The 27,996-nt window shown below is 43.4% G+C and overlaps 1 protein-coding gene and 1 pseudogene across 5 annotated transcripts in view; one reads left to right on the top strand and one right to left on the bottom strand.

The window, feature by feature from the left end:
- LOC147029454 (uncharacterized) overlaps positions 1 to 27,996 on the top strand; it is a 134,697-nt gene that overhangs the window by 80,802 nt on the left and 25,899 nt on the right. For 4 of the 5 annotated variants that reach the window (XR_015055915.1, XR_015055914.1, XM_085872511.1 and 1 more), the window contains 4 exons: positions 7,393 to 7,460; positions 16,352 to 16,738; positions 17,231 to 17,354; positions 22,239 to 22,316. Coding sequence is in view for 3 of the 5 variants with exons in the window: in XM_085872511.1 (XP_085728637.1) it covers positions 7,393 to 7,460; positions 16,352 to 16,738; positions 17,231 to 17,354; positions 22,239 to 22,316 (657 nt within the window). In the remaining 2 variants the exon portion in view is untranslated. The remainder of the gene's footprint in view (positions 1 to 7,392; positions 7,461 to 16,351; positions 16,739 to 17,230; positions 17,355 to 22,238; positions 22,317 to 27,996) is intronic. The other variant, XM_085872512.1, reaches the window with a different exon arrangement.
- LOC147029455 (uncharacterized) lies at positions 9,894 to 12,458 on the bottom strand (annotated as a pseudogene).

Raw genomic sequence — 27,996 nt, 5'->3', positions numbered from 1 at the left:
ATGAGATTGGTGGGGAGATTAATTAATAAGTTGGCTGAAGTGTGCTGGACACTTCATGCGGATGGAGGAACAGAGAATGGCAAAGAGAGCGGATATGTTGTGAGGCTTTTACTTTGTACACTGGAACAAAAAATGTCCTTAAAAACATAAATTGCATCTTCACTTGATATGTGCTCAAGTGTTCATATGACGAGGTGTAATGAAGTGCATAGAACCATGAGTATTAATTTCGGTGCTTAATTTGCATTGACTAAGCACGTCCTTGTGATTGGACTTTAGGCTTTCCACTTTTATCATTGTGTGACTGATGTACGGTCAACAATGACCAGAGTCAGAGACAGCGCAAAATCAAAAACAAACTTCACAGCAGGGAAGTCCTTTGATATTTTTGCAGCCGCCAGTCATTACGGGCTTCCCGGCTCAAATCCGGCAGATTGTGTCAAAGGCACCACGGTAGTCAGGTGAGTCTATGGTCCTAGACTGGATCACGGCCTTTCCACACCCGATACTGTGTCTGTGGGATCACCAAACCACCCAAGTGCTACACTGATAGGCATCATGTGACTGATTTAATCTTAGGCTGAGCAAGCCTGAGTCATGTTATGCAAATTTACCGCAGTGTGGACCGCACAACCAATTGATCCTGTTAACGAGTCCTTTAGAAACCACCAACACGGCAATAATTCACCTGAGACCAAGTGTATGTCATCAGGAACAATGGCGCAGGGAGGGAACAGAAGGAAGCAATCGCAATAATAATCAGTAAGAAAACAATAAAATGAAACCCTTAACCCGCTACCAGAATAAGCGCACACATGCTTAATTATTTATGCCTTAGCTTAGTGCTCATCAGACACACCACAGTAGATAGACAATAGAGGCTGACAGGACTGAAACACTACATTCTGCATCCAGTAGGACGTCCATTTGGACATCCGTAAGGATGCAGCAAATCCACTTGGGTGTCACGGGCAGGCAAGAAACAGTTGTGATGCTGACAGTTGCTGGGACAAGGGTGGTGGGGGGGGAGGGGAGAGAGAATGACATGGCTTTCTGTGTAGAGGCGTGGATAGAGGCTGCAACAGAAATGGTTCATTCTCGGAAGCAACCTCGATTCAGCTCGTACGCAGACTCTCCCGCAAGCTCTGCGCATGCATGCTCGCATGCCATCTGCTGGTTCAGGCAGGAATTGAGCATTGCATCACTTACTTTTATGGTCTTGGCTGTACAGTGCACCCTCCATTGATGACAAGCCACACCACTCCCCTCCGACTCACTCTTGACCCGAAGACCTATTTGATGGGTGAGGGACCTCCCATCTCCCATTTGTCTACCTGGCAGATCATCTGTCTATTACATACGCAGCGCATTTCTAATATCACACTTAATTACTTTACTCTTATGCGAAACATTCACTTTAAAGAAATAAATACATTATATTAAGCATCTTTAACCCCTCGAAGTCATTTCCACAACAATATTATCGGTGCACATATCAGCATGGTTGTTTGTAATATTCATTGATAAAACCATTTCAAGAATGTGGCTAATTAATTATTCATTAATTTTATTATTTTGGCGATGACAGGTGTTAAAACACGCTGCAAAGTTAACTTTGTTCTTTATCCTCACTGGTTTGTAACACTGGCTCACATTTTGAAGCTGTTTCCTGAATTTTGTGTTTAGGTTCAAACAGGTTTTGAAACACACGATGAGGTTAACTTTGTTTTTTATCCTCACTGGTTTGTAACACTGGCTCACATTTTGAAGCTGTTTCCTGAATTTTGTGTTTAGGTTCAAACAGGTTTTGAAGCACACGATGAGGTTAACTTTGTTTTTTATCCTCACTGGTTTGTAACATCGACAAACATTTTGAAGCTGTTTCCTGAATTTTGGGAAAAGGTTCTTTCTAACAGGTGTTGAAACACACTATGAGGTTAACTTTGTTCGTTATCCTCACTGGTTTGTAACACTGACTCACATTTTGAAGCTATTTCCTGAATTTTGTGTTCAGGTTCTAACAGGTGTTGAAACACACTATGAGGTTAACTTTGTTTTTTATCCTCACTGGTTTGTAACACTGACTCACATTTTGAAGCTGTTTCCTGAATTTTGTGTTAAGTTTCCAACAGGTGTTGAAACACACTATGAGGTTAACTTTGTTTTTTATTCCTCACTGGTTTGTAAAGGCCCAGTCACACCTTGACGTTTTAGCCAGGAATGGCAACGTATAAAAACGCACGTAAAACGTTGGCGTACGCTGAAGTTTTGAGGTTTTTTTTAAAGTTTTGGTCGTATTCATAACGTGTTGGTCGTATGCATAACGTATTAGTAATGGGCACAGAACGTTTCGTTGTGTTAAAGATAACTTATACAAACAAATGCTTAGCCTGTTGTCGGCGTTCACAACCTATGCCCAACGATAGTTTAACTTAGGCATAGCACGCTGCACGTATCGCCGACGAACTCGTGGCGTTTTCTGTTAAAAACCTGCCGCTCGCTGATTTAAATCATCACCACCTGAAAATTGGAAGTGTCAACATCGCAGTCACACCTTGACTATTTAGCCAGCGTATGCCGACCAATGAAAAATGTGTCTAAAACGCTGGGACACGTCGAATACGGTATGGGTAAGTTGTGTACACGTTAGCAGCACAATGAAAAACAATGAAGTACGCTGGCATATTACGTGGTGCGTCTAGTACGTCGTGAAATTTCAAGCATGCTGAAAATTTTACGACGTACTCGACGTATGGCTCACAAGTTCCGCATACGCTGGCGTAAGTTCTCGGCACGCTCCGCAATCGTTTACACGCGTCGGCCAAACGTTACTTGAAAGTTACTCACAAGTCGAAACACGTCGAGGTTATGTTTAGCATACCCGAAACTTAATTTTTCACCTACGGGTAACGTGCTTTGAACATGTTAGTAGCGTGCTTTAAACCTATGAGTAGCGTGCTTTGAACGCATCTCAAATGCACATTGGCGTATGCAGACGAATTTGATTGACGTCTTGCGGACGACCACAGAACTTACTGAACGTGTTTCTAACTTACAGCTACCGTATAATGGCGTATTGGCAGCGTTTAGGGGAATTGGTATATACAAATGGGCTTCACACGAGGAAACCGTCAGTGTTCCTGATTCCATGTTGAGTATATGTCAATGTCACTGGCAGTGGCAGTAGCAGTAGTAGTAGTAGTAGTAGTAGTAGTAGTCGTAGTAGTAGTAGTTCGAGAGAATTTAGTGATGTCGATGTTATTAGTAGTAGTAGTAGCAGTAGTAGTAGTAGTAGTTCGAGAGAATTTAGTGATATCTATGTTAATAGTAGTAGTAGTAGTACTAGTAGCAGTAGTAATAATTCGAGAGAATTTAGTGATGTCGTTGCTGGTAGTAGTAGTAGTTCGAGAGAATTTAGTGATGTCGATGGTAGTAGTAGTAGTAGTATTGGTGGTAGTAGTAGTAGTAGTAGTAGTTCGAGAGAATTTAGTCATGTCGATGTTGGTAGTAGTAGTAGTAGTAGTACTTTCAAGTAACGTGTTGCAAAGTGTGAACAACGTTCGTGTAGCGTGCTTACAAAACGTTACTCATAGGTTAGAAATAAGTTTCGGGTACGCTAAACATTACCTCCACGTGTTCCGACTTATGAGAAACTTACAAGTAACGTGTTTCAACGTGTGTCATCGATCGCATAACGTGCCTACAACTGATGGCCAGCGTAGCGGAACGTGTGAGTCATACGCCGGCATACGTCTAAAATTTCCAGCATGAAAAAATTTGAGGAAAACCCAAAAGTTCAATGTTTAAAGCCAGCGTACTACCACTTATGACAGTGTTTTTCAGCGTGGTCTTAACATATACAAAACGTACCCATAACGTATTCGACGTGTACCAGCGTTTCACACAAATTTTTGAAAAAATCGGCATAAGCTGGCTAAAACGTCAAGGTGTGACTGGGCCTTAACATCGACAAACATTTTGAAGTTGTTTCCTGAATTTTGTGTTTAGGTTCAAACAGGTGTTGAAACACACTATGAGGTTAACTTTGTTTTTTATCCTCACTGGTTTGTAACACTGACTCACATTTTTAAGCTGTTTCCAGAATTTTTTTGTGAAAGTTCTAACCTGAGAATGGTTTGTTTGCCTCGATTCAGATGAAAGAGAATCCCAGGGACTATATTTTATTTTAACATGCACTTTCAGCTTATGTTTTTGTAAGCCATCTTGTCATATATTAATGTTTATTAACGTTTTCGTCCCTTTTGTAACCCCTATACAAGCTCTTCCATAAGAGAACAATTTCAAAAAAAATCATGAGCCCCCCCCCTAAACAAACTACTATGACTACTACAACTACGACTACTAATACTACTACTACTCCAACTACTACTACGACTACTACTACACACCCACACATTGATGAATCACCTTACCTGCAAAACAACAGGATGACAGTTTATTGCGAGGTCGAGATTCTTACCAGGCCAGACAGTTTAGAGGTGAGTGTGCACACCTCAAGGCTATTTTTTGAGGGTAGATAAAGGAATGTCAACCATGAAATACAAAAATGTGCTCGCATCACAGCAGATGACAATTGATGAAACTATTGGACAACCCATCCTTTCGGATCGGTATCTTTCCCCAGAATTACCGAGAAGATGACTCCCCAAGAATTGGCATCTTTCAGGAATACCCCCTCTGATGGGAGTTGTGCTATAGCATACACATTTACAGAGAGGGGGGGGGGGAGACATATATATATATATATATATATATATATATATATATGTATGTATATATGTATATATATATATATATATATATATATATATATATATATATATGTATATATATGTATATATGTATATATATATATATATATATATATATATATATATATATATGTATGTATATATGTATATATATATATATATATATATATATATATATATATATAGGTTCCTCCCCCCACTCTGTTGCCCCAGGACTGAATTTTGTTACCACTTAAAACGTTGCCATGGACACCCCAAGTACAACCACCAGTTTCAAACTCATTCCATCCAGTCACATAGAAGTGCAATAAATTTAAAACAAACAAACACACCTAAAAACAGTCATTTCTAAAATTGTGGTATAAGTTGTTACCTCCACCACCGAAGGTGAAGGAGGTTATGTTTTCACCCCTTTCTGTCTGTCTGTTTGTCTTTGTTTGTCTGTCTGTCTGTCTGTCTTTTACTGTTTGTCACCTACAGGTCACAATTTTAAACTGATCTTCACGAAACTTCACCACCTGGTAGAGTTTATCATAAGGAAGAAGTCTATTGTTTTTGAGGTCAATAGGTCAACATAGGCCTCAGGTCAACAACTTAGGTGAGATTTCTAAAATCCTCAATTTTCATCCGAATGACTTTAAATTTGAAGAGGATTTATATTTGAGGTCACTGAATTCAACCAGCTAATTATTTTTGAAGTCATCAAGGACCAAAAGGTCAACATCGGCCCAAGGTCAACAACAACTGAGGTAAGATTTCTAAATTCCTCAATTTTCATCCGATTCACTTGAAATTTGACGAGGAGTTGCGCATTTGGTCATTGAATTCAACCACCAATTATTTTTGAGGTCAAATTTGTTTTGTAGATTTTGCAAGTCTAGTGCTCTGCACGACGTCGTGTTCTTGTTTGTTTGTTTATGTGCAGGATATCTCACTAAGATATGGACGGATCCAGATGAAATTTGGTGGACAGGTTTGGTGTGCGACAAAGACGAACTGATTAGATTTCGGTGAAGATGCAGATCCAGATCCAACTACTGGAATTTTTAAGTTATTCTTCACCATTGAGAGAAATGGCCAAAAACTATATATAGCACGGTATCTCAAAAAGTTGTGCACCGATTCAGATGAAACTTGGTGGACATGTTGGGTATGTCACAAGGACGAATTGATTCGATTTTGGTGAAGATCCGAATCCGGATCTGATAGTTATTTAATTTTTAACTTGATTCTTCACCATTGAGAGAGAGGGCCAAAAAACTATATAGTACTCTATAGCATGATATTTCAAGAATGTGTTGGGCCCGATGTGTTCTCGTGGATCAGGCATTACGTGGCGGAGGAATGCGCTCTACCGAGTGCCCTTCCAGTTGCGAAATGTTTCAGCAAAGTGCGTTACCCCACCTTTGGTGGCATTCTAGCCTTGAGATATCAAATGGAGAAGTAATTATGACGCTGTCGAACCACACAACAATGCTGGCTGTGGCTGTATATGCACATTTGATGTTTCACCTCCCTCTCCAACTAAGTACTAAGGCTGTACGAGGCTATTCTTGAGAGACGGTTGTTCGAGGAGGAAAGTCTTGAAAACAGAGAACACGAGTCTAACTAGTGTGACTGCAGAAGCTTAGGAGGAGTGTGAGGCAGGTTCGACGACCCACAACATTCTTGCAGAGATCCCACCTTGATGGTATGTGTTTTGATTCCTGGTTTTACTCGCACAGCTACTATGGCTTACTTTAGCTTACTTTGGCTTCTTGCCCCGATGTTTGTGTTGTCACTTTTCGTCTCGACCAACGTCAATGCCTGAAAGCTTCTTCAGTGGCCTTTCTGCGGCAGCTGTACGGAATGAGACATAGTAAAGGAGTATAGAATTGGTGGTAAAGGTAATATGGAGCAGGTATGAAAGTTGTTGATTTCTGAAGCTGTGGTTCAAGTCGCAGAATTGCAAGCCCATCCTCTCAAAGTAAGTTTCTTAAAGTTTAACTTTATCTGAAATGGAGGTCTTTCCTTTGCTGGGTTTCACAGAAAGCTTTCAAAGGCCTCATGTGTTGTCTTGATGTGACTGTTTATGCCATCAGCATATTGTTATTGCTAACTTTCATTGGATAATACCTGCGAGTACCTTTTTATGGATATCGATGAAATGTGAACTATCCTTGCCAATTGAACCACGCAATAACCTCAGAAATAACGATTTGTTGAGCAAAACATGGTTCCCTTTTGTGACGCATATGTCCGACAACACCTCTGCTGTAGAAGAAGCACAACGTCAATGAAGCGACTCTGTTCAGCACAGATGTCCAGTGTGTGTGACATATGGGGGGGGGGAGGGGGGGTCAAGTCAAACTGTGGAGAGTGAGGGAAGGGCAATGGGCATCTATGGTGCTTAGTTTGGTCCCTAAGACTGACAGAGTGGAGAATGCAACCACAGATTGTCTATTCTTCAAAAAAAGATTGATTACATTCTTCTATTCTGAAGATTGTTTATTTCTTGAAAACTGCCATCCTTAAATAGAACAGGATGACACTTTGATTATGCTTGTACTTTCGGTGTGATGTGCGGTAGCCTAGGAGATTGCTCATTCTTATAAGCTTCCAATGTCGGTGTTTTCCACAGCCAACGACTCTCACCTTCAGAAGGAGAACAAAGGTCTATCAGCAGCACCACATATTCCAGAAGAACAGGTAACACTCATTGCTGATGGCAATGTGATTGGAGCAAAAATATTTATTTATTATTTTGCCTATAACTTCTATCCAACTTTCCCCCCCCACCCCCATCACCCCTCTTTCAGTCTCGCCCAAAGGGGTTGCAAGATTGTTGTTGTTGGTGTGTGTGTGTGTGTGTGTGTGTGTGTGTGTGTGTGTGTGTGTGCGTGTGTGCGTGTGTGCGTGTGTGCGTGCGTGCGTGCGTGCGTGCGTGCGTGCGTGCATGCGTGCGTGCGTGCGTGCGCGCGCGCTTGCTTATAAATTTTTTCTCTTCAACTGCTTGTCCGAATGATGCGAAACTTTAACCGTTGGAGGGACTCCCCAATGGAGAATCCTTTATTGATAACTCTGATGTCATAGGTCACATGGTCATGGGTCATATTCCAGCAGCCATATTGGATCAAAGGAAAAAATTTGGACATCTCCGAAACCGCTCAATGAAAAAAACTGAAACTTGGCATACGTCAACACCCCATGGTGGTAACAATGATGTCATCACTTAAAGTGGTATTCCAGCCGCAACTGGTTGAATTGAAATCCTTATCTGAAAATCTGAAACTTCATATTTCTGATCGACGTCCGGATGTGAGTGAAGAATTAAATTTATCATGTCATCAGTCATGTGGTCTGGTGGCCATATTGGATTAAAAATTAAAAAGCAAAATAAAATCTTCTTCTCCAGAATCACTTAACAGATCGATGCAAAACTTCATACATGTGATCGACGAGCAACGGGGAATATATAGCTTGAATATTTTTTTCATATTTACCTTCATTGATGCAATTTAGCCTTAATGTGCACAAAAGTAGTCATTAAATATCCTAATGGTCAATCAATAATCAATAAAGCTATGGATAATGGCAATGTATGTGACATATTAATAGGGTGCATGGATGATGCAGCTATACATGCCATAATAGCAGTGGGCCATAATAGTAGCTTGTTCCGTTAACTATGGTCATGGAAGCCATATTCGCAATGTTTGCCCAGAATGAGCATGCGAGGCGAGGTGAGCCGATGTGCTTTACCGAGTTTCGTTCCAGTTATTGTCGGTATGTACAGCTTGTTCAAGATTATAGTTAAGGGAAGGTAAGCTGCAGGTAGTGGATAAGAAAATGGAAACACCAATGTAAAGTCACTTAATGGGGCATTTGGCCATCATGTGCGACCAGTACGGCTTGTATGCGCCGTGGCATAGAGTCCATCAGCATCTGGAATTCTGCAGGAGGGATGCGGGCAACATTCTTTCACGACAAAGTCAATCAACTCACACCTGTATGATGGAGGTGGAAAACACTATCAGGTATCGTTCCAGAATATCCCACAGATGCTTGAATGGGTTCGTATCTGGTGACTGAGAAGGGCCATGACGTATGGATAACAGCAGTGCCATGCTCATCAAACCTTTGGGTGACCACACGTGTTCTGTGGATGGGGCCATTGGGGGGGGGGGGGTCTCCTCTTGCAGCCATACTAGCCCTAATTATAGGAAACCAGGCTTGTGCAGCATTTTTATACATGACTTTAAGCGTGATGGGATGTTATTTCCTTAATTAATACATGCTCTACACCTGTGCGGAAGCCATTGCTTGGTGTCTCTCGTTTACCTTCCAAATTTCTAGTTTTCCCTCCTGAGAGTTTCCTTCTGTATCCATCTTGTCCAACCTATGTGTCCTCTTCTGCTCCTCATTCCACCCCATACCCATTGTTTCTTCTTCTTGCGTATGGCAGCTTGGCTGCCTGGTAGCTATCACTTTGTTAGCGCACGACTATGCCGCTAACGCTGTGCCCCGATACCAGTACTCATTGGTACTCATTTCACCAACCTTGGAAGGACGACAGCTGAGTCAACTCCACTTGGTGTAAATTCAGCAGCCAACGGGGCTAATAACTCAGGACCTTAAGATCCCAAGCCAGCTGTTAAGATCACTCATCAATCAATCACTCTCATCTTAAGATCCCAAGATAAGATAACCACTAATCCAACATCAGGCTTCCCATTGTTTGTCGAAGTACCTTAGCCTTCATCTCTGCTGTTGGTGTTTGCCCCTCTCTGTCTCATCTGTTCCTTTTGTTCTGTTGCGTCCTGATCCATTCAATGTACTTATACGAGCTCTTTCACGAGCCTCGACTTTGCATACAAAAAGAGAAGAAGAAGAACAAGAAGAAGTAGAGATTTTCAGCCGAATGGAGAGAGATAGGACCAAGCACCACAGATTTTGAGTTAGGACAGGAATCAGACAGGTGTTTTTCACTCAGAGAGTAGTCAATACATGGAATGGTCACCCTGGAAATGAAGTGGCAGCAGGAACAGTAGATAGGTTTAAACTGGGATTAGATATGGACCGAGTTGTGAGGCAGCTTAGCAAAATAATGTGGACGTTCCGGACAAAAGCACCAAACATTTTTCACGTGCTGCGCATTGCCAAAGCTTTCAACTTTTTAATAGGAACCACTTCCTCAGTACACAGCATGGTGGCCATCTTGGAAAAACCTCGAAGTACCAATATCTCGGCTTCCAAGCCACTTAGGCTCTCAATCCTGGTGTCTAAACATACATTGAGTAGCATACGTGAGGGCATATGTCAGTGAAGATGCTTTACTGATAGCATGCACCTCTGCACATGCATGGTGTGTCTCTTGCATACTTTACTTCTCACAGTGACAACTACACAGTTCATTGCACTTCCAACGGGCCTGTTTGCATGCACATCCAGTGCCACATCCCTTCAGACTCTTGCAACCACATGTAACCAGTTCACCGCAGGCTTTGGAGACCACAGGTATAGTGTTCCAGACTGGAACCCAGGACTCACTGCCCTCATCAAGAGTCCAGCCCCACGCCTCTGGAGTGGGTGCATGTTGTTCACTCCGTTCACTGCTGGACCATATTCCAGCTTAATAGGCAACTCGCTTTGAGTGCTGCAGTAATGCATCCTGGGTAGGTGGAATTGTGTCCATTGTCTTCCCCTTCTGATAGTACAATGCCTTCCTTGCTTCATCAACATGTTCCAGGTCACTGGTCTTGTCATACAGGATAACTGTGAAGTGTTCCAGTAGCTGGAAGTGTGGAACATCTGCATCTACTTTGGTGTAAGGGTTGAGCGCCATGGAGGTGAAGGCACGGGTCACATCAGGGTGGCACTTCCACGCCTCCCATGCTGACTGTTTACCCTTTCCAAAGAAAGCAGAGGTGGTGTCACATCCTGTGAAGCTGTGGAAGAGAGGTAGAGCCAGGGATTTATCTTTGCCCAGGACATCATATATATATACCATTGATGTGATGATATGTAAAGTTCTTGCCCATACCAAAGGCAACCCAAATGCTTACATCTTGACCCAAGGTGATCAGATTATGGAACTTGCCAATGAGGATTACCACTACATCCGTATCAACCATGCACACCAGACAGTTGGTACAACCATTCAGTATAGCATCCTGCACATGAATTAGCAGCCTGGTGTCTGCTCCTCATGGTCATATGGCGGCATTGAACGATCGACTCCTCGAAGAATGGCTGTAGCAATAGATGTAATGATGATTTATTTGTCTTCAGGGCAAGTCTAAGGTGGCAATCTTGTTAGAGAGGAATGCAAAAAGTTCCTCTCTAACAGTGAACAGCCCACATCGAAATTGAGCAGGGACCACAACCCCTTTGTTCTGAAAGTTCTCACAGACAGCAGTTGCGAGCTGGCTCTCAAGTTGAAGAACTCTGTCATAACTTACACTGAGACCCAAGTCATAAAGCTGTGTAATCTACTTTTTAGACCGGGTCTCTGTGTGAATATTCATTCCAATGTACAGAGCCAATGGTGGTTCCCTTTCCAGGAAACGACGAGACTTGCCAGAAGGCGACACATGTTTCTTAAAGTTGAAGAGAATGGTCTGTGAGATTGTGAGGTTTTCCTGCGAGTCTGTTGAATCTTGATCTTTCAAGTCAGCACCATACAACAGCATAGACACCATGGTTTTGATATTAGTGGGCACTGACCCATGCTGACATCCAGAGGGAAATATGCCATCGAAGTGGAATCCTCTAGAGTTGACAATCTCTTTGTGCACAATTTTGGCAGCTTTAGCAAGCACTCGTGCCATCACCTTCATAGTCACATTCCATGGCCTGCTTTAGCATCTGCTGCATTCCTTGTTGGAAAACCAGAATCTCATTTTTGCCATCACTTTGCTCTTGTGCTTGTGGGAAGTACGCAAGAACTTTCTCCTTGAAACGGGTTCTGTTCGTCTCCTTCTCAACACCCAGGTCTCGTGTACGGTTTTCATACAGCCGATGCAGCACTGAGAACTTGAAGTGGAAGGTTCCATCTTCCACATAGTTTTCTACATGGGTGAAGAGCTCCACAAGTGCTCTTGCTTTCATAAGCTTCTCTTCAGCAGAACCAGAGGAATCTTCCTCATGTTGCCTGAGCAGTGATCGGTAGCGATTTCTTAGTGTTGTCAAGCACTCGAGATGATATTTAGCATCACGTGCGACCAGATCTCCACCTTCCGTCCGAGCCATTAATTCTGTGTCATGTAGTTCTGAGGCCATCTGTCTTATGTTCTCATCAGCTCCAAGAGTTCTGACTTCATGGAGGTGTCCATCCGCTTGTTGACAAAACAGACAGGCCATTTTTGATCATTGACAGACGCCGAGGTCGTTTCTCTCGAGATGTACTGTCTGCTGTGGTTTCATCCCCCTCTCTCGCTTTTTAGTAGCTCTCTCTAGCTTCTCTTTGCTGAACTTCACATAGCAAGATTTGTGCCATGCAGCCTGATTTTGGACCAGTTCACATCTAGTCATGTCTTCTCCAAATTGAAGAGCCACTGGTCGTGTGCCCAGTATTCTGAAAGCACTGACATTATTCAGAAAGGAGCTGTATGGTTCTGACTTGTCCCCACTTCCCTTTACATTGAGTGGACATTTTATAGGCTCCGCAGTCTTTTCTTGGAATATCAAACACTCGTTCCAATCCATGCTGATAGTCTATCTGAAAAGACATAAAACACAGAAAATGCTTAGAAATTATGAACCGATATTGCCAATTTGTAGAAAAAAGTTGGTGCTTTTGTCCGGAATGTCCACATCATTGTCAAATCTGGTCCCAAGTTGCCTGCCTCTAGAAGTAATAGGGATAGATGGATACATTAACATTGGCAGGACTGGTAGGTAGCTTTGGAAATGGATGGATGATTCATGAATGTGTACGTCTGTCGTGATTATTATGTCTCTGAGAGGATGTCGTAAAAACATGAATGTGCTTTTTCATTACTCTCACCACAGCCACCTTCTTCCCACCGTGCATGCGTGCGTACGTATGCCGTACAAGTGTCCATAAAGTCATTGTGCAACTTTCAACTTTATAACTTTTGATGTTCACATGACAGGAACAAAATGTAAATGGCAAAATAAAGCATAATTCATCAAGTTTTGTTGACGTTAATGTTGTTATTATTGTTGTTGAATCTACAATTCCACTGGGTTTCTTGATGAGATGATATTTTCTGATGAGGCAACTTCTCCATCAGTGGTAAAGTCCAATTTTACCACAATTACCACATTTGGTTCCTGAACTACGATGACTAAATCATTCACATATCACCTTGTACCAGCAAGACTCAGCTGCCTGCTGAGTTTAATAGTTTAAATGCTGAGCTGAGTTTAAACTCTGGTTTTAATATTCCATGGTTCTTGAATGATGTCTTCCCAGAGAAGTGGATCGGGAGACATAGACCAATTGCTTTGCATTTCATTCTCCTGACCTCTCCCCACTGGATTACATTTTACGGGGCTGTGTAAAACTTGTTTATTCATCAAAACCACATTCTTCGAGGGACTTAGGGCCATGATCATGAATGAAATTCATGAAACCAGAGCGAATTTGATGGTGTGCCATCGCAAATCACCATGCTTCCCACCTAAAACACAGTTCAAAAAGAGCAAAAAGCTCCACCAGGAATAACCCAATGTCAGAGTTTACAATGAAGCTTCTATTTTGCCCCCTGTGACCCAAAGTCCCGATCTCCTGGGGCATGAATCGGGGGGATCAAATGTAGAAAATCATGACATATTCGATGCATCCTACAATGTTGATTGCATATTCAAAGTTTCATTACAAATTGTTCAAAATGTGCTCACACTTAGCATTTTGGGGGATTTGATCTTTCGACCCTTCCCCCAGGGCCCCAAGGGATGAGGCCAAAAATTGGTACTGCTCTCACACCTTCTTCACTTGTAGTGACCATAACTACTAAATTTGGTGAATTACTGCGCAATCGTTTTGGAGGAGATAGCGTGGCAGACAGACGGATGGACGGAGCCAATTACAATATACCCCCTCCCACCCTCGTTAAAAAAAAAGTGTGGAGATAATGTAGCCAAAGGAAATTTGGAAATTGTAATACATTCTGCCACCACCACAAGGTGGCACAACACTTTACACAGTGACATAGAGAATTTATGCCCCCACCCCACCCCACCCTCCCCACCCCCATGTGAGGCCGTGCTCAAATAACCTATGTCCTCCACACAAAGTTGTATTTGTACCCTGAGCGTGGAGTTTGTAACTTAAAAGGTATGGCCATGCATAGAACACAGAGAGAGAGAAGAGAGAGAGAGAGAGAGAGAGAGAGACAGACAGACAGACAGACAGACAGACAGACAGACAGCATGATGATATGTATACATCAAAAACCAAACAGCTCTTGTTCCAACACGTGGAACATGTCCTTCAATCCAACACGTGGAACATGTCCTTCAATCCAGACAAATCTCACACTCTCACTATGTCTCTTCGAAAGGACCGTTTACAAAACCCCCCCATCCACTTTCTCAACAATCCTCTGGAAGAAGTCTTTTCTTTCAAGCTTCTGGGTCTCACTATCTGCCATGACCTTTCCTGGGAAAGTCACATTTCCAACCTTGCCTCAAAAGCCAGTCGCCGACTGGGAATCCTCCGTCGTGCAAAGTCCTTCCTCGGCCCACCTGAGCTCCTGACCACTTACAAAGCTTTTGTCCGTAGCCTGATGGAGTACTGCTCTCCCCTCTGGGCTGGTGCTCCTGCCTCCCACCTTTCTCGACTTCACGCTGTCGAAACCAGGGCTTTTAAGATCATTGGCATCTCCCGCAATGAAGCTGAGTCTTTGGGCCTCTCACTCAATCACCGCAGGTTGGTCGGTGGTCTTTCTGTCTTCTACCGACTCCTCTCCAGCCTTGCCCCCCCTGCTCTCTCTGTGATTTGTCCCAACCACATTTCCACAGGGCGCTCAAGGTCCGCCAACAACCCCCTTCTGGTAAAACTACCAAAATCACGAATCACTGCTCATCTTCACTCTTTCATTCCTCTTTTTTCCCGCCTTTGGAATAAACTTCCTCACTCTATTCTTTCCCATTCTTCCCTCCAGGCTTTCAAAACAGCTGTTCACCACCACCCGATAATCCACCCAAGCCCACTTCCTTCAATTCTCCTGCTTTCCTTCCTGAAAGTCCCTTTAATGTCCATCTTCCCCTCGCCATGTTCCCCGTCCCATCCCCATCCCTCTCCCTTCCACAGTTCACCTGTGTCTGTTCCCCAATGTTTTGTCCCTTCCACTCCCGCCCCTCTTGTCTCATGCCTCCTTGCTGTGAGTTGTGTGTTAGCTCTCATACGAGCCTCGACCAAGGTATACAAAAAAAAAAAAAAAAAAAAAAGCTCTCACCAAATCTATGATCCCCAGGGGGGCTCGGATTATTATAATTAAACCCATGCTAATCCAGCCAAAAAAAATCTGCAGAAAGCAATGAAAAAAATCTACAGAAGGTCAGCCCTTTGCTGTTTCAATCCATTGCCGAGTTCCTCTACAGCTGCAGAGTTTTACAAGTAGCATAGACATGAGAATCCCAATGCAACACGCCCCCATCAGCCACTGGAGTGGTTTCATTGTTCACTGTCGAGTCACAGAAACACGCACCACCGAGGCTCCCAAACATATACCATGTGCAATGCAGAGAGGAGTCATCAAAATAAATATCAACACCTAATCATGTCTCACACATTATCGGAGGGAACAACCAATCAGCTCTCAGCAACCAATTATCCCTGGATGACTTAGATCTTTATAATGAACTCCCCTGCTTTTCTCATCAAAGAAAGCTGCATAAAGCAACCATGAAAAGCTACACAAGGTAATCCCTTTGCTATTTCAAACTCCCGGGTTCCTCTCAGGCTGCAGACATTCACAATTAGCACATATATGAAAATCTCAATGCTACGTGCCCACCTCAGCCACCAGATCAGTTCAATCGCTTTCTCACGAGTCATCAGCAATCGCGTAGACAGAAACATGCATCACCGAGTCTCCAAAACATATGATGTGCAATGCCGATAGCTATCGCCGGGACCCTGGCCAAGTTCTAAATTCCTACCATAACCTACAGAGGGTGTTGCATCAGCGGCTCAACCCTGTCCCCGACCAATGATGCTACTCGCAACCTTGTGCTGCATATGGAAGAAGAAGAGAAAAAATGTTTTTTTAAAGTGGGTATAAGACCATTACCTTAATTGTCTATTTTGTCGATTTATGTCGAAGTCATTTGAAATATATTCCAAGATTGAGTTTGCCTTTTTGATAAAAGCTATTGTTGCTTTCGGACCAGCCTCAGGTTTTTTCACTGCACTACAACAATGCTTGCATTCCCATCATCATGTAGTTCCACAAAATGTACTCGTTCTTTGACAAGAGAAATGTTTTATTGTCTTTTTTTTTTTTTTGCTAATTTTATTTTTGTTTCAGCTAAACATTTTGCAAAATCAGCATTATTTTGCTTCTTTCTTTGAACGTGTTTCATTTGATATTTTGCTTTCTTTTTCCACCATTTTCCTTTATTTCAAGACACCGGCCATGACACAAAAGGCAGTGATTCAAAAAGTGGGTCTTACAACTTCTCAAAAGCCCCCATCTCACCCAGGCACAAAGCTTGGCAATTTACCGACACAACCAACAACCACCAGTTCACACAATGTGTGTGGAGGCACTCCGCCCGTAGCTAGGATAGCCTCCAGGATACCATCAGCAACACATGGGGCTAGGACATCCATTAGTAGGCCTTCTCCATTGCATGATTTGGCTGGACCTTCAAAACCCAATGGCAGGGTTTCACCTGCTGCAGCCACACTGCCAAAACCCAGAGTTCACCGGGCTGTTTCAGTCCCAAACAAAAGGTTGGAGACATCTGGAGACAGCACTTCTACCAGGCCTCACAGAGAAGTGAGAGGCAAGGTAAGACAGCTTTTCAAACAGAGAGGCACAGGTATGTCAAGGTTAGAGTTCCAGGGTTGTTAGAAAAGGTAAATGACTCGTCAATTACATTCGTGACTGTAATTATGTTGGGAGTTTGGTTAACAGTAATTTTACAAACTACCCGATGTCGTTGTAATTGGCGCAACATTATGTGCAGTGTGATCACAGCAGTTGTATGAGAAAGAGTGAGAAAAGCAATTGTAGTTATTGGAGACTTTTGAAAATTGTTCTTATTTGAGGATTATTGAAGACCTAATTTCAAAGTGACATAGTTATCCGATTGGTTCTAAACTGGATAGTAAAAGCACCTATTCATGTAAAGAAGCGCCAATCAACTTTATTAATGTTAATGCTCCATAATGAAATAAAATTGCAACATGTCATTTGTAAATCTGTAAATCTTCTGTGAAGGATTATCTATTACATCGTTCTGCGGCAACATTTTATTTCATCTTTATCCCACTGCTTCAGACACTTGAGAGCCAAAGCCCTTCTCATTTACTCATGAGACCCTTTGGAGAGACAGCTGCCAAAGCAGATCTTCCGGCATCCACAGAACAGACTCAAACACAGCCGAAGGAGAAGATGGCCGCTGGTAAGCATCCGAGTATTGTCTTACCTGTCGATCCTTATTTGGCAAGTGTTACTGCAAAGCGCGTGCTCTTTGTTGCTGTTGGCCCAAAAGTGAACGGCCTATACGCAACTTTTGAAATGACGTATGAATGCTGACATGCTCTGTGTGTGTGTTTTCAGTGACTCGGTTTTGCTCTCCGGGAACTTTTAATCTGTCACTGTCATTGCTAACGTGAAATGTCCTTGAAATCGTCTTTTTCACATCATTTTCAGCATATAGATGAAAGAGTGGAAATCCCTAAATGGTTAAACATAATTGCTCTGTTGCTGAATGAAAATCGGATTCATGGAAAAATATGGGAATATGAGAAATATCTGTGGATGAGGGGTGTCGAGTTCCTACCTTTTCCTGTTAATACAGTTATTGAGTGGCAGCAGGGGATATATAACACACATACACATCTGTTGCACAGACACTTCTCCTTTTACTGATGATGCAAAAATCTCGTAGTATTTCTCCTGTGGCCCTGGGACTTATAACGGCCCTCACAGCCTACACAACTCCCACTCTGAACCCCACCTGCCTCCTCCTCCCAAACATGATTAAGAGTAAACATCATCATTTTAAACTAACCCTGTACAATGTGCATTCACAAGCCCAAGATATGACTTTCCCATCAGTGAGGAGAAGCAACTAAACCAGATATGATGTCTCCCTCTGGGAAGTCTGCTTGAATGTTGGTAATGATTGCATCGGCTTTCCAATTGAAGATGTCCATTAAATCAATCACCAAGGCTGCCATGGTTACACTAGGTAATCCCACAAGGTTCAAAGTCGACTCACCGGCAGCGATGAGCGAAGGATTGTGTAGAACGTGCCCGTCTACGAACCTTCGGGCCTTGTACCAGTCCATGTCATCGTGAGTTTGCAGTTTGGGAGAGCTGCAAGCTTTCATATTGTTGGGCGAGTTCAGAAAGTTCAACAACTCTTTGGTTGTGCAGAGGCACACCCCTTTCTCATGGGTATGTTTCCAAGTATTTTCAGCTTCTTTTGTTAGCTTTGTGAACCATTTCAGGAAACAAACATTAACACACACACACACACACACACACACACACACACACACACACACACACACACACACACACACACACACACACACACACACACACACGAACACTCAGTATATTTTATGTTGCCCCAAACACCGTCGTTTCTTGGGGTTTCTGTGCATGTGTCATTTAGAAAGTTGCATATTGAGCTGTGAATGCCAAACTTGGTGAATGACTGATGCTTCATGTATGATAAAAGTTACAATTAGCGTCTGTGAGTGGGCACATCATCAGATGGTTTGGATAAAGAGTGTGGGTGTGCATGTGTTTTGGTGTGGGGAAAAATGACCCATGAGAGGATTCCAAAAACATAAAAGATCAATAAAAAAAATGGTGAGAATCATTTTAAATGAATTAAAGGTCACAGGAAATCTCATGTTTAGTGTTTAAATTATTTATTTACATATTCAGTATTGCAGCAAGTTGCCCATGCCTGCATGGGATTCTAAACAGAGTAGGGATGGAGGTGGCAAAAATGCAAATGGCATCTTCTGTTATCGAGCTGGCAATTTGGGAGCAACAATTCCCATTTATTGCCACATCTGATGCAATTTTAATGCTCTAATGGCGGTGAGGTTCTCCATTTGAAACTGTTTGTTCGACGACATATGCAGCTTTTTGTTGCCCGGGGTCCGTAATCAAATGTATTGGTGTCGAAGCCATTGGCCAATTGGAAATTATTCGTAGGATTTAAATTGAATCAAGAAATTAACTTAGATTCTAACACTTCAAAACCTCCAAGTACCTTTGATGCCTTGGGTTAGAGTACAGAATAGCACAAAATGAAATGCTTGCAATAAACGCAGCACCAATTAATGGCTCGATAAGTTGTAAAACGAAAACATATTACATTCATCCAAAGCGTGGCAAACCCTAGCAAGACAGCAAACTGCAAAAAAGGCTCGAGGCGAAAGAAATCATACCCATAAAAATATTTGTTTGTCAGCAAGCCATTTATTTACGTGGAACATTTCTGGGTGGCTTTTATCATGCCTATAGAAAGTCTACACCCCCTTTCAAATTTTTCACCCTTTGTTGCCTTATAGCCTAGAATGAAATTGCATTCAATAAGATTTTTTTTTCCACCTTTATTTACACATCGTAACCAACAACTTCCAAGTGAAAAACAAATTCTACAAATTTCAGAAAATTAATTAAAAATACAAAACTGGAATATCTTGGTTGGATAAGTGTCCACACCCTGAGTTAATATGTAGGATATCACCTAAAACCGGCAATTTGTTTTTTTACTGTTTTCGTCATGTTTAGCAACTGGAACAAGAAGTATGAATAATCGTGGACGCGGGCGGTCGTTGCATTTTCACACGTCTTGCAGTGTGTCCCCTTGTTCTCTCAAATGTTGCGGTCATTGTTGCCGATCCTGAAATGTACGTGCCAGCACATCCCACAGACCCTTAGTATCAGACTTGTGTACCCGGACTCGTCACTACACAAAACCTGTTTCCACATTGCAAGGCCCTAGAATAGCAGTTTATGGTACGAGTGAAGAACTCGTCACTACGGAGGGGTTTATTCACCCAGAATTGGTGTGTATTAGTCAGACTTGTACTGTCGTCTAATACCTGCTCCCACCAGGAGCAGTGCTACGCCATACATATTTATATAGAGAGAATTGGGGTTCTTCCCCCACCCTGAACCCCTGGAGATTTGATGTGATAAAGGCCTCGGCTGGGCTCTTTCCTCTTGAGCTGATTTCTGATAGTCTGCAAGATCAATAGTCAGGGTTGATATTGGCTGGAACCTCACTCTTTATGATTATATTTCTCACTGTTGATAAGAGGATTGCAAGCATGGTTGAAATTGTCTTGGTAGATGTGCTCCCTCTATTTGAAGACAATTATCATTCTTCATTACCTCCACTACCGAAGGTGGATGGAAGTTATGTTTTCACCCCTGTTTGTCTGTCTGTCTGTTTGTAACTTGTGAAAATCGAAGATTTTTAAAGTACTAGTGCGGGCCCGTACGTGCGTGCCCGTACGTGCGTGGCCGTAAGTGCAAAAAAAAGAACAATTGTGACGTCAATCGTGACGTCAGAGCACCGTGTACTGTCATTGGTTTGGTAAATAAATGGCCATAACTTGGGAACCGCTTGTCCGATTAATATCAAACCTTGAAAAGGCACATCCTCAGGTCCCCAGCACTATACCTGGCAAGTTTCAATTAGATCGGACCAGTGGTTGTCGAGAAACAGCGGTCGCAGACACACACACACACACACACACAGACAGTCAGACACACAGAGATTGCTGGAATTATAGATACAGTAGATAATGGTTGGTCCTGTATGTTATTCTGTCTGTTTGTCTGTTTGTTTGTGTGTTTATCACCTGTAGGTCACAATTTCCAACCATGGTTTGCATATTCACGAAAATTCACCACATGATAGAGTTTCTCATAACCAAGAAGCCTATTGTTTTTGAGGTCAAAAGGTCAACAACTTCGTCAAATTTCTAAAATCCACAATTTTCATCCGATTGACTAGAAATTTGATCAGGATTTGCATATCAGGTCACGGAATTCAACTACTAAGTATTCTCGAGGTCAACTTTGGCCAAAAGGTCAACATAGGTCGAATTTCCAAAAATTGCCAATTTTCATTTGATCGACTTGAAAGTTGAAGAGTAGTTGCAAATCTGTTCATTTAATTCGACCACCAATTACTTTTGACTTCAAGATCAGCCAAAAGGTCAACATAGGCCAAAGGTCAACGACTTAGGTGAGATTTCTAAAATCATCAATTTTCATCTAATTGACTTGAAATTTGAAGAGGATTTATATGTCAGGTCACTGAATCCAGCGAACAAGTATTTTTGAAGTCACATAGGCCAAAAAGTCGACATTGTCCAAAAAGTCGACGTCGGCCAAAAAGTCGGGGAATTTCTAAAATTGTCAATTTTCATCCGATTGACTTTAAATTTGAAGAGGATTTGTATATTTGGAAGTTTAATTCAACCACCAATTATTTTTAAGGTTACATTTATTTTATGGATTTCGCAGGTACCGTGCTCTGCCTGCCATCTTTCCGGTTTGTTTGTTTGTTTGTGAACAAAATATTTCAAAAAGTTGTGGACAAATTCGGACGAAATTTGGCGTGTGACATGAACAAAATGATTAGATTTTGGTGACGATCTAGATCTGGATCTGGATCCGAGAATTTTTTTGAGTGATTTTTCACCATTGAGAGAGAGGGCCAAAAATGACATCGCAATATATCTCAAAACGTTGTGAACGGATTCGGACGGCACTTTGTAGATGAGTTGGTAATGTGACAAGAACAAGCCGATTCAATTTTAGTTCATCTGCGAATCCAGATCCGGCCTATTGTGGGAATACAAAACGTAAACTAATCAGTCTGGCGGAGGTATGCGCTCGACCGAGTGCCATACCAGTTAGAACTTCATTAACTGCTTCATCTGGGATGTGATGCTCTCACAATGAACAAAAAGACTCTGTCCTGGCTATTTATACTGGGTTTGTTTATGGCATTGATAGTTGTGCAAATCAGATGAATGTGGTTTCAACTCTCCCACTGGCAAGGTGTGTATACCCTTGCTTGTGGTGGGAAAGTTATGTATATAATTCATAAACATGTTTAGGGAAAACAGAAGCTACATCTAACGTCATTGGGTGGAAAGATTTCTTACACTTTTGATGTCACAAGTGATTTATTTGACTTGCAAATCGACTCAACTGTTTTATTTATAATTTATTGGCCGTGCATGCAAGGAAATGCCAACAGGTGTTTTTAACTACTGTCTGTGCAACTCTCCAGGTCCGACACATGCAGAATCCAAACTGGTTGAGCCCAAAAAAATCGATGCAGTTCCGCAGAGAAAACCCATCTCAGCAGGTAATCACAACCACTATGACTTTCAATAATAAGTGTGAGACAAACTCAAAACCAAAACTTATTGGGGGGAGGGGTGGGGGGGTTAGCCTTTCTAAGTCGAGAGCTTCCTGATCTATTCACGGCCTGATTACAGATTGTTGGGTTGCTACTTCATCGGTCAGGTATTCAATGACGAGGTATGCCATCCCTCGGATGGACAGTAAGCAAGGTGTTCCGTTTGCTGGTGCTAGCTGGTAGACATCCTGTACTTCTTGTGTAAATTAGAAAATAACTAAAAGCGACGGTTCTGATGCAGTGGAGGTAGAGGGGCGCTGCATCTCGGAGCACACTGTCTTGCAGACACTGTCTTCAATTTGGGGATGTTTTGTGTTCTATTTGGTTGAACCAAACGAATTGAGACACCGAATGCATTAATGCCATGAAATGAGTGCCGTTTGATTCATCAAATTTGTTTCAAATATAGCAGAGGGCTCTCTCACAAAGTCTGTTCTTCCCAAGTCTGGTTTTAAAGATACCTAACAAAACTTAAGGAAGCCATTTCATTACATTATTTAAAGCTCTATGGCTGCTGTTTTTCTGTTCTTCCAAAACGTTTTGCACATCTATTTGCATAGACGAAGAGTAGATGAAGGTAAAAAATTGTAAACATGCTTCTGGATATTTAGAATAAAGTGCCGAGCAAGCAAAGATCCAAAGCAACTCACCACATGCGCACCCAAGAAACGAATAGCTCTTTCATTGTGGTTGCTTCAAGTTGTCTTAAAATGTGAATAGAGAAATCGATCAATGAGAGAAGTGCAGACAGGAAAAGAAGAACCATTTTGAGAAATATGTACAAAGAATCATGTGAATCTGTGTTCAGGAGGAAAACTATTGAAACATTGTTATGTTGGAGGGGTTACGAATAGGTAGCATGTTAAGTCAGTGCGGTCCGTGTGTTCGTGTAGGTCAGAATTATTTTTGTAAGCAGGGACCTGTTAGTGAAGTTTTCCCGTTCTTGTGTGTGCCTGGAGGGAGCACTGTAGTTGACGTAGGCATTGGATATATATATATATATATATATATATATATATATATATATATATATATATATATATATATATATATATATATATATATATATATATATATATATATATATATATGTATGACCGTTTTTACAGCCATTTTTCCCTGCTGTGCAGGGGTTGGGCTTTTTCTTGAGGCAATGTTTTATGGCCGGATGCCCTTCCTGACGCCAACCCTGGTCGCCTCTTACGACACACAGGGATATGGTACACCTATTCTAACCAGGGCATACACCGGGACCAGTACACTGGTACTCATTTCACCGACCACGGAAGGATGACAGGCTGAGTCAACCCCCTGGTGTTAATTCAGCAGCCAACGGGCCTTGAACTCAGGACCCTGGGATCCCAAGCCACCACCCTAACCAATAAGCCAACACCAGGCTTGTAGGCATTAGATAGGAAAGTGTAATTAATAGTGTCCTCTCTGTAAAGCCAGACAAGGTAAGAGAGGGGTGCGTTTGGATGTCTTGGTTTGCATTTGGGCCGATAAACCCTCCTCACGGCCCACGCGCTGTGGGTGCAAGGTGTCCAGTGCAGCACTGGCCATTACAAGGACCCCCTGAGGACATGCTGCCATTGGTTCAGGTGGCGTTGGTGGCAGTTCTCCGTCGACATGAAGTTGCTACAGTGACAGCCATGTGCCATCTCATTGGGCGGTGCTGGGGCGTGAACAAACATGTGAAAGCACAGTGCATAGCAACAAGGGAGGTGTTATAAAGGCCATAGACAGACTCGTTCTCCTCGCTCCTTTCTCCTGCACTTCGCTGCTCTCTTCTCGCTCTCTTGGAAACTGTGTGACTCTCCTTGGGGGTGAAAAGGGGGTGAATCTAGTTGGTCTGAGCTGGGGATGCTTGCACTCTCTATGGGGTCGGTGGCATCAGTGTGGAGCAAGCCTGAATTCGCGTATGTCGGAGTGCTGACTTGTGCCACCCTGCAATCCTTCCCCCATGCTTCGTTTTGGATACCTTCCCAACCGTATCCTTCAAGGCCTTGCCTGGTTTCTCCCCTTTGTGCGTGAGTGGAGGAGTGCACGTGACAGCCTAGGTTCATTATTGAAATGCATTTCGGATTATTAAGTGTGCATTTATCTATTTGTATTCATTGTTTCAGTCTGCCTTTCATCTCGGGATTCTTTTTTTTCATCATCCTGTTTCTCCTTTCAATAAACTGTTATTACTTACGTGCACATGTTGCTTGATAACCCACCATTATCTCACGCGCATAAACCCGCTTTGGTTAATCCCTGGGGGAAACAGAATTAGTTTAAGGTTCGCTTTAAGAGACCGTGCGGAGATTTGGATTCTAACCGAGGGAAACGACGTTACCCACTCGAGTGTGATTCCCTTTAATTCGGTCATTCTCGAAGCACATTGCTTCGGCGCGGCAGGTCCTCGTTCGCAGCCCCGTCGACACAGTAATATAGTGTGTGCCACCACACCATTTGGAGTGGAACAGTCAGCCAAGTGGGATAACGTATTCAGCCAAGGTGAAGTTGAAAATCTGAATTACTCCTTTGCAATATCACTGAAGTGAATATTAAAGTTGAACTAAAGCCACTAACATCATTAAGTATGATCCGGGATAAAAAAAAAAATCAAATTGTAAGCCAACAACACGACTTTGGTGTATTTGGACAAAGCCAGTCATTTTCCAAAGTACTGCCGATGCGTGGCCAGCCAACAAGGCTCCCGCAGTCCACAACATGGCCGACATTCCATGGGGTGGTTGGGTCAGTGACAACTGTTTCTACAGGTAATAATGTCTTGATCACATTTTCATCCACATAGCCTTTTAATCGAACAGATACATTCCGCTCACTCGCATTTCATATCTTGTATAATGAATTTAAGACCGGGTTTGTGTGGCCAGATTGGTGTCAGGTCAGACTGGTGTCAGGTCAGGCCAGATTAGATCTGTGATTTTCTACAGATATCATGTAAACCTGTACTAACCCGTTCCATGGTCGGGTTGGCGGCAACTAAACCGTCTCCCCCACCAGGATTTTGGGTGAGGGGGGTGTTTGGATTTGCACACCCAGCAGGATTAAAAACAAAACCTGTCAAAGGGCAGAGGAGCTCCTTGTGAGCCAACGGCCATCCATATCTGGTGCCCAACTGTGTCTGCGGACGTCCTCCTGGAGTTGGGTTGGTTACTTCTTATTAGGAGGTTGGTGGCAGGATTTGCACTCCGGCCACCGTAAAACCCTTCATTCCGCAAAACACAAAAACGCAAAGAAATCTGAAAACCCACTCCGTGGGAGTACCTCCTGTGCAGCTTCCCTTCACAGGGCAGCTCACCGGATGACGGGATTGGGCAAAGCCTTCGGGACCCCCAATCTTTGATGATAGGAGGGAAACCACGGGGTAACATTCCTGGGTCAGATTGCAGGAGAGTGTGTCGGAGTGGTGCTGAGGTGTCGTCCACCAGAGGGCGGTCTCCTTGGGTTAACCTGAGGCAGTCCCTTCGGGTGGGTGCCTGGAATGTCCTATCCCTAAGAGAGGATGATCACCTGTCTCTGTTATCATCTGAGCTCAAGCGTTTGGACATTGGTATTGCAGCACTCGCTGAGGTTTTGGAGACCGGATTGCGCGAGATCATGGTGGGTGGTTACACCTACTATTGGTCTGGTCGTGCTGATGGTTACCATACCCAAGGAGTTGCTGTCACTGTGTCCAATAAGTTGACTCCAATGATAATTGAGGTAACACTGGTCAACGAGTGTATTATGAAACAAAGGATTCGTCACTCCTTAGGTGTCATTTCCCTGGTCTCTGTTTATGCTCCGACTGAGGTGAGTGATCTCACCGTGAAGGATGCATCCTATGCCTCGCTCGAGTCTGTGGTTGATCATTGCCCCAGACAAGATACACTTCTAGTCTTGGGGGATTTCAATGCATCGACTGGAACTGATAGGGATGGTTATGAGGTGTGTGTTGGTCCCCATGGGTCAGGAACTATGAACCAGAATGGCACTAAGTTCCTTGACTTTGCAAGAAGTCATGGACTGAGGGTGGCTGGTTCATGGTTTCAGCACCCACAAGCTCATCGCTGGACTTGGTATTCCAATGCTGTTGGTGTGGCAAAGGAGACTGACCATGTCCTCGTTGATGGTCGCTGGAGGATGATCCAGAACTGCTGGGTCTACTGGAGTGCTCAGCTCCTCAATACTGACCACCGGCTTATGGTAGCAACTTTGAAGTTACACCTCAAATCCTGGAGAATGGCACCATCCCAGCCTCGGCTGGATGTTGGCAAGCTCAAGGATGAGAGGGTAGCTGAGGAGTTTGCGAACAGGCTGAGTCGAGATTTGAGGAGTCTGGGTGCTTTGGGAGGTCCTGAAGAGTTGTGGAGTGCCTTCAAGACCACCATCCTTAATGTTGCTGGTGGATGTCTTGGAAGTCACCGGAGGGCAAAGAAGAATTTTGTCTCTCAAGGGACACTGGATACCATTGACCAGAGTCGCAGGGCCAGGCTGAATGGCAGAGCTGAGCTGTTCAGGGAGCCGAGGCGTAAAACTGTAAGTGCACTCGGGGTGTACAAGGAGGCCTATGTGCGAGGAATCTGTGAGGGGGTAGAGCATCACCTGTGGTCAAGGGATTCTCATCCTGCTTACAGGGGAATTCGCGCATTGCGTTCCTCCAAGCTCATCCCTCGGTGTACTACAGTTAGAGCAGAGGGTGGTAGGCTCTTGACAGAGGAGTCAGAAGTGAAGGCCCACTCGGCTGGTTACTTTGAGCGGTTGTACCAGGCTGATCCACCAGCTGTCCAGTTGGACGTCAGGGGTGTTGCAATCCCTGTTGCTGACGCTCCAATCAACTGTGGTCCACCTTCGCTTGTGGAAACACAGGCTGCAGTGAACCGGTTGAAATGGGTTAAAGCTCCAGGGATCTGTAGCATCCATGCCGAACTTCTCAAGGCTGGTGGAAATGCTGCACTTCTGTCGTTGCATGCAGTTCTGTGCTCTGCCTGGAACACAGGCATCATCCCAACTGACTGGAAGAGGGGCCTTGTTGTCCCTTTCTGGAAAGGGAAGGGTGATCGCCAAGACTGCAACAACAACCGAGGAGTGACGCTGCTCTCAGTGCCGGGCAAGGACTTTGCTCAGATAATTCTTGATGGGGTTCACCACCATCTGCTTGAATACCAGCATCCAGAGCAGTCAGGCCTTACACCAAAGAGGTCAACGATTGACAGTATCCTTGCTCTTCAGGTCCTCACCGAACGTAGTCAAGAGTTTTGGCAGGGGCTGCTTGCAGCCTATGTTGATCTCGGTAAAGCGTACGATTCAGTGAATCGGGATGTCCTCTGGAGGATTCTTGGTCTTCGTGAGGTGTCACCAAAACTGATCGATCTGATGTCTGAACTCTACTCTGGTACTGAGAGTGCTGTGAAGTGTGGTGGTACCATCTCTGACTTATTTCCAGTTGTTACTGGAGTTCGTCAGGGGTGTGTACTGGCTCCCACACTTTTCAGCACTTGTATGGACTGATTCTAGGGAGGATGTCGGAGAGATCAAGCTGCGGTGCATCGTTTGGGAATGTCAAGATCTCTGACCTTGATTTTGCAGATGATGCAGTCATCTTTGCGGAGACTTTAGATCTCCTTTTGGG

This window comes from Eptatretus burgeri, chromosome 3 (assembly GCF_056783735.1).
Source record: "Eptatretus burgeri isolate ZD-2024b chromosome 3, Ebu_testis_v1, whole genome shotgun sequence".
NCBI lineage: Eukaryota > Metazoa > Chordata > Myxini > Myxiniformes > Myxinidae > Eptatretus > Eptatretus burgeri.
Note: the sequence above shows the minus strand (reverse complement) of the source record. Positions and strands in the feature narration are given on the sequence as shown.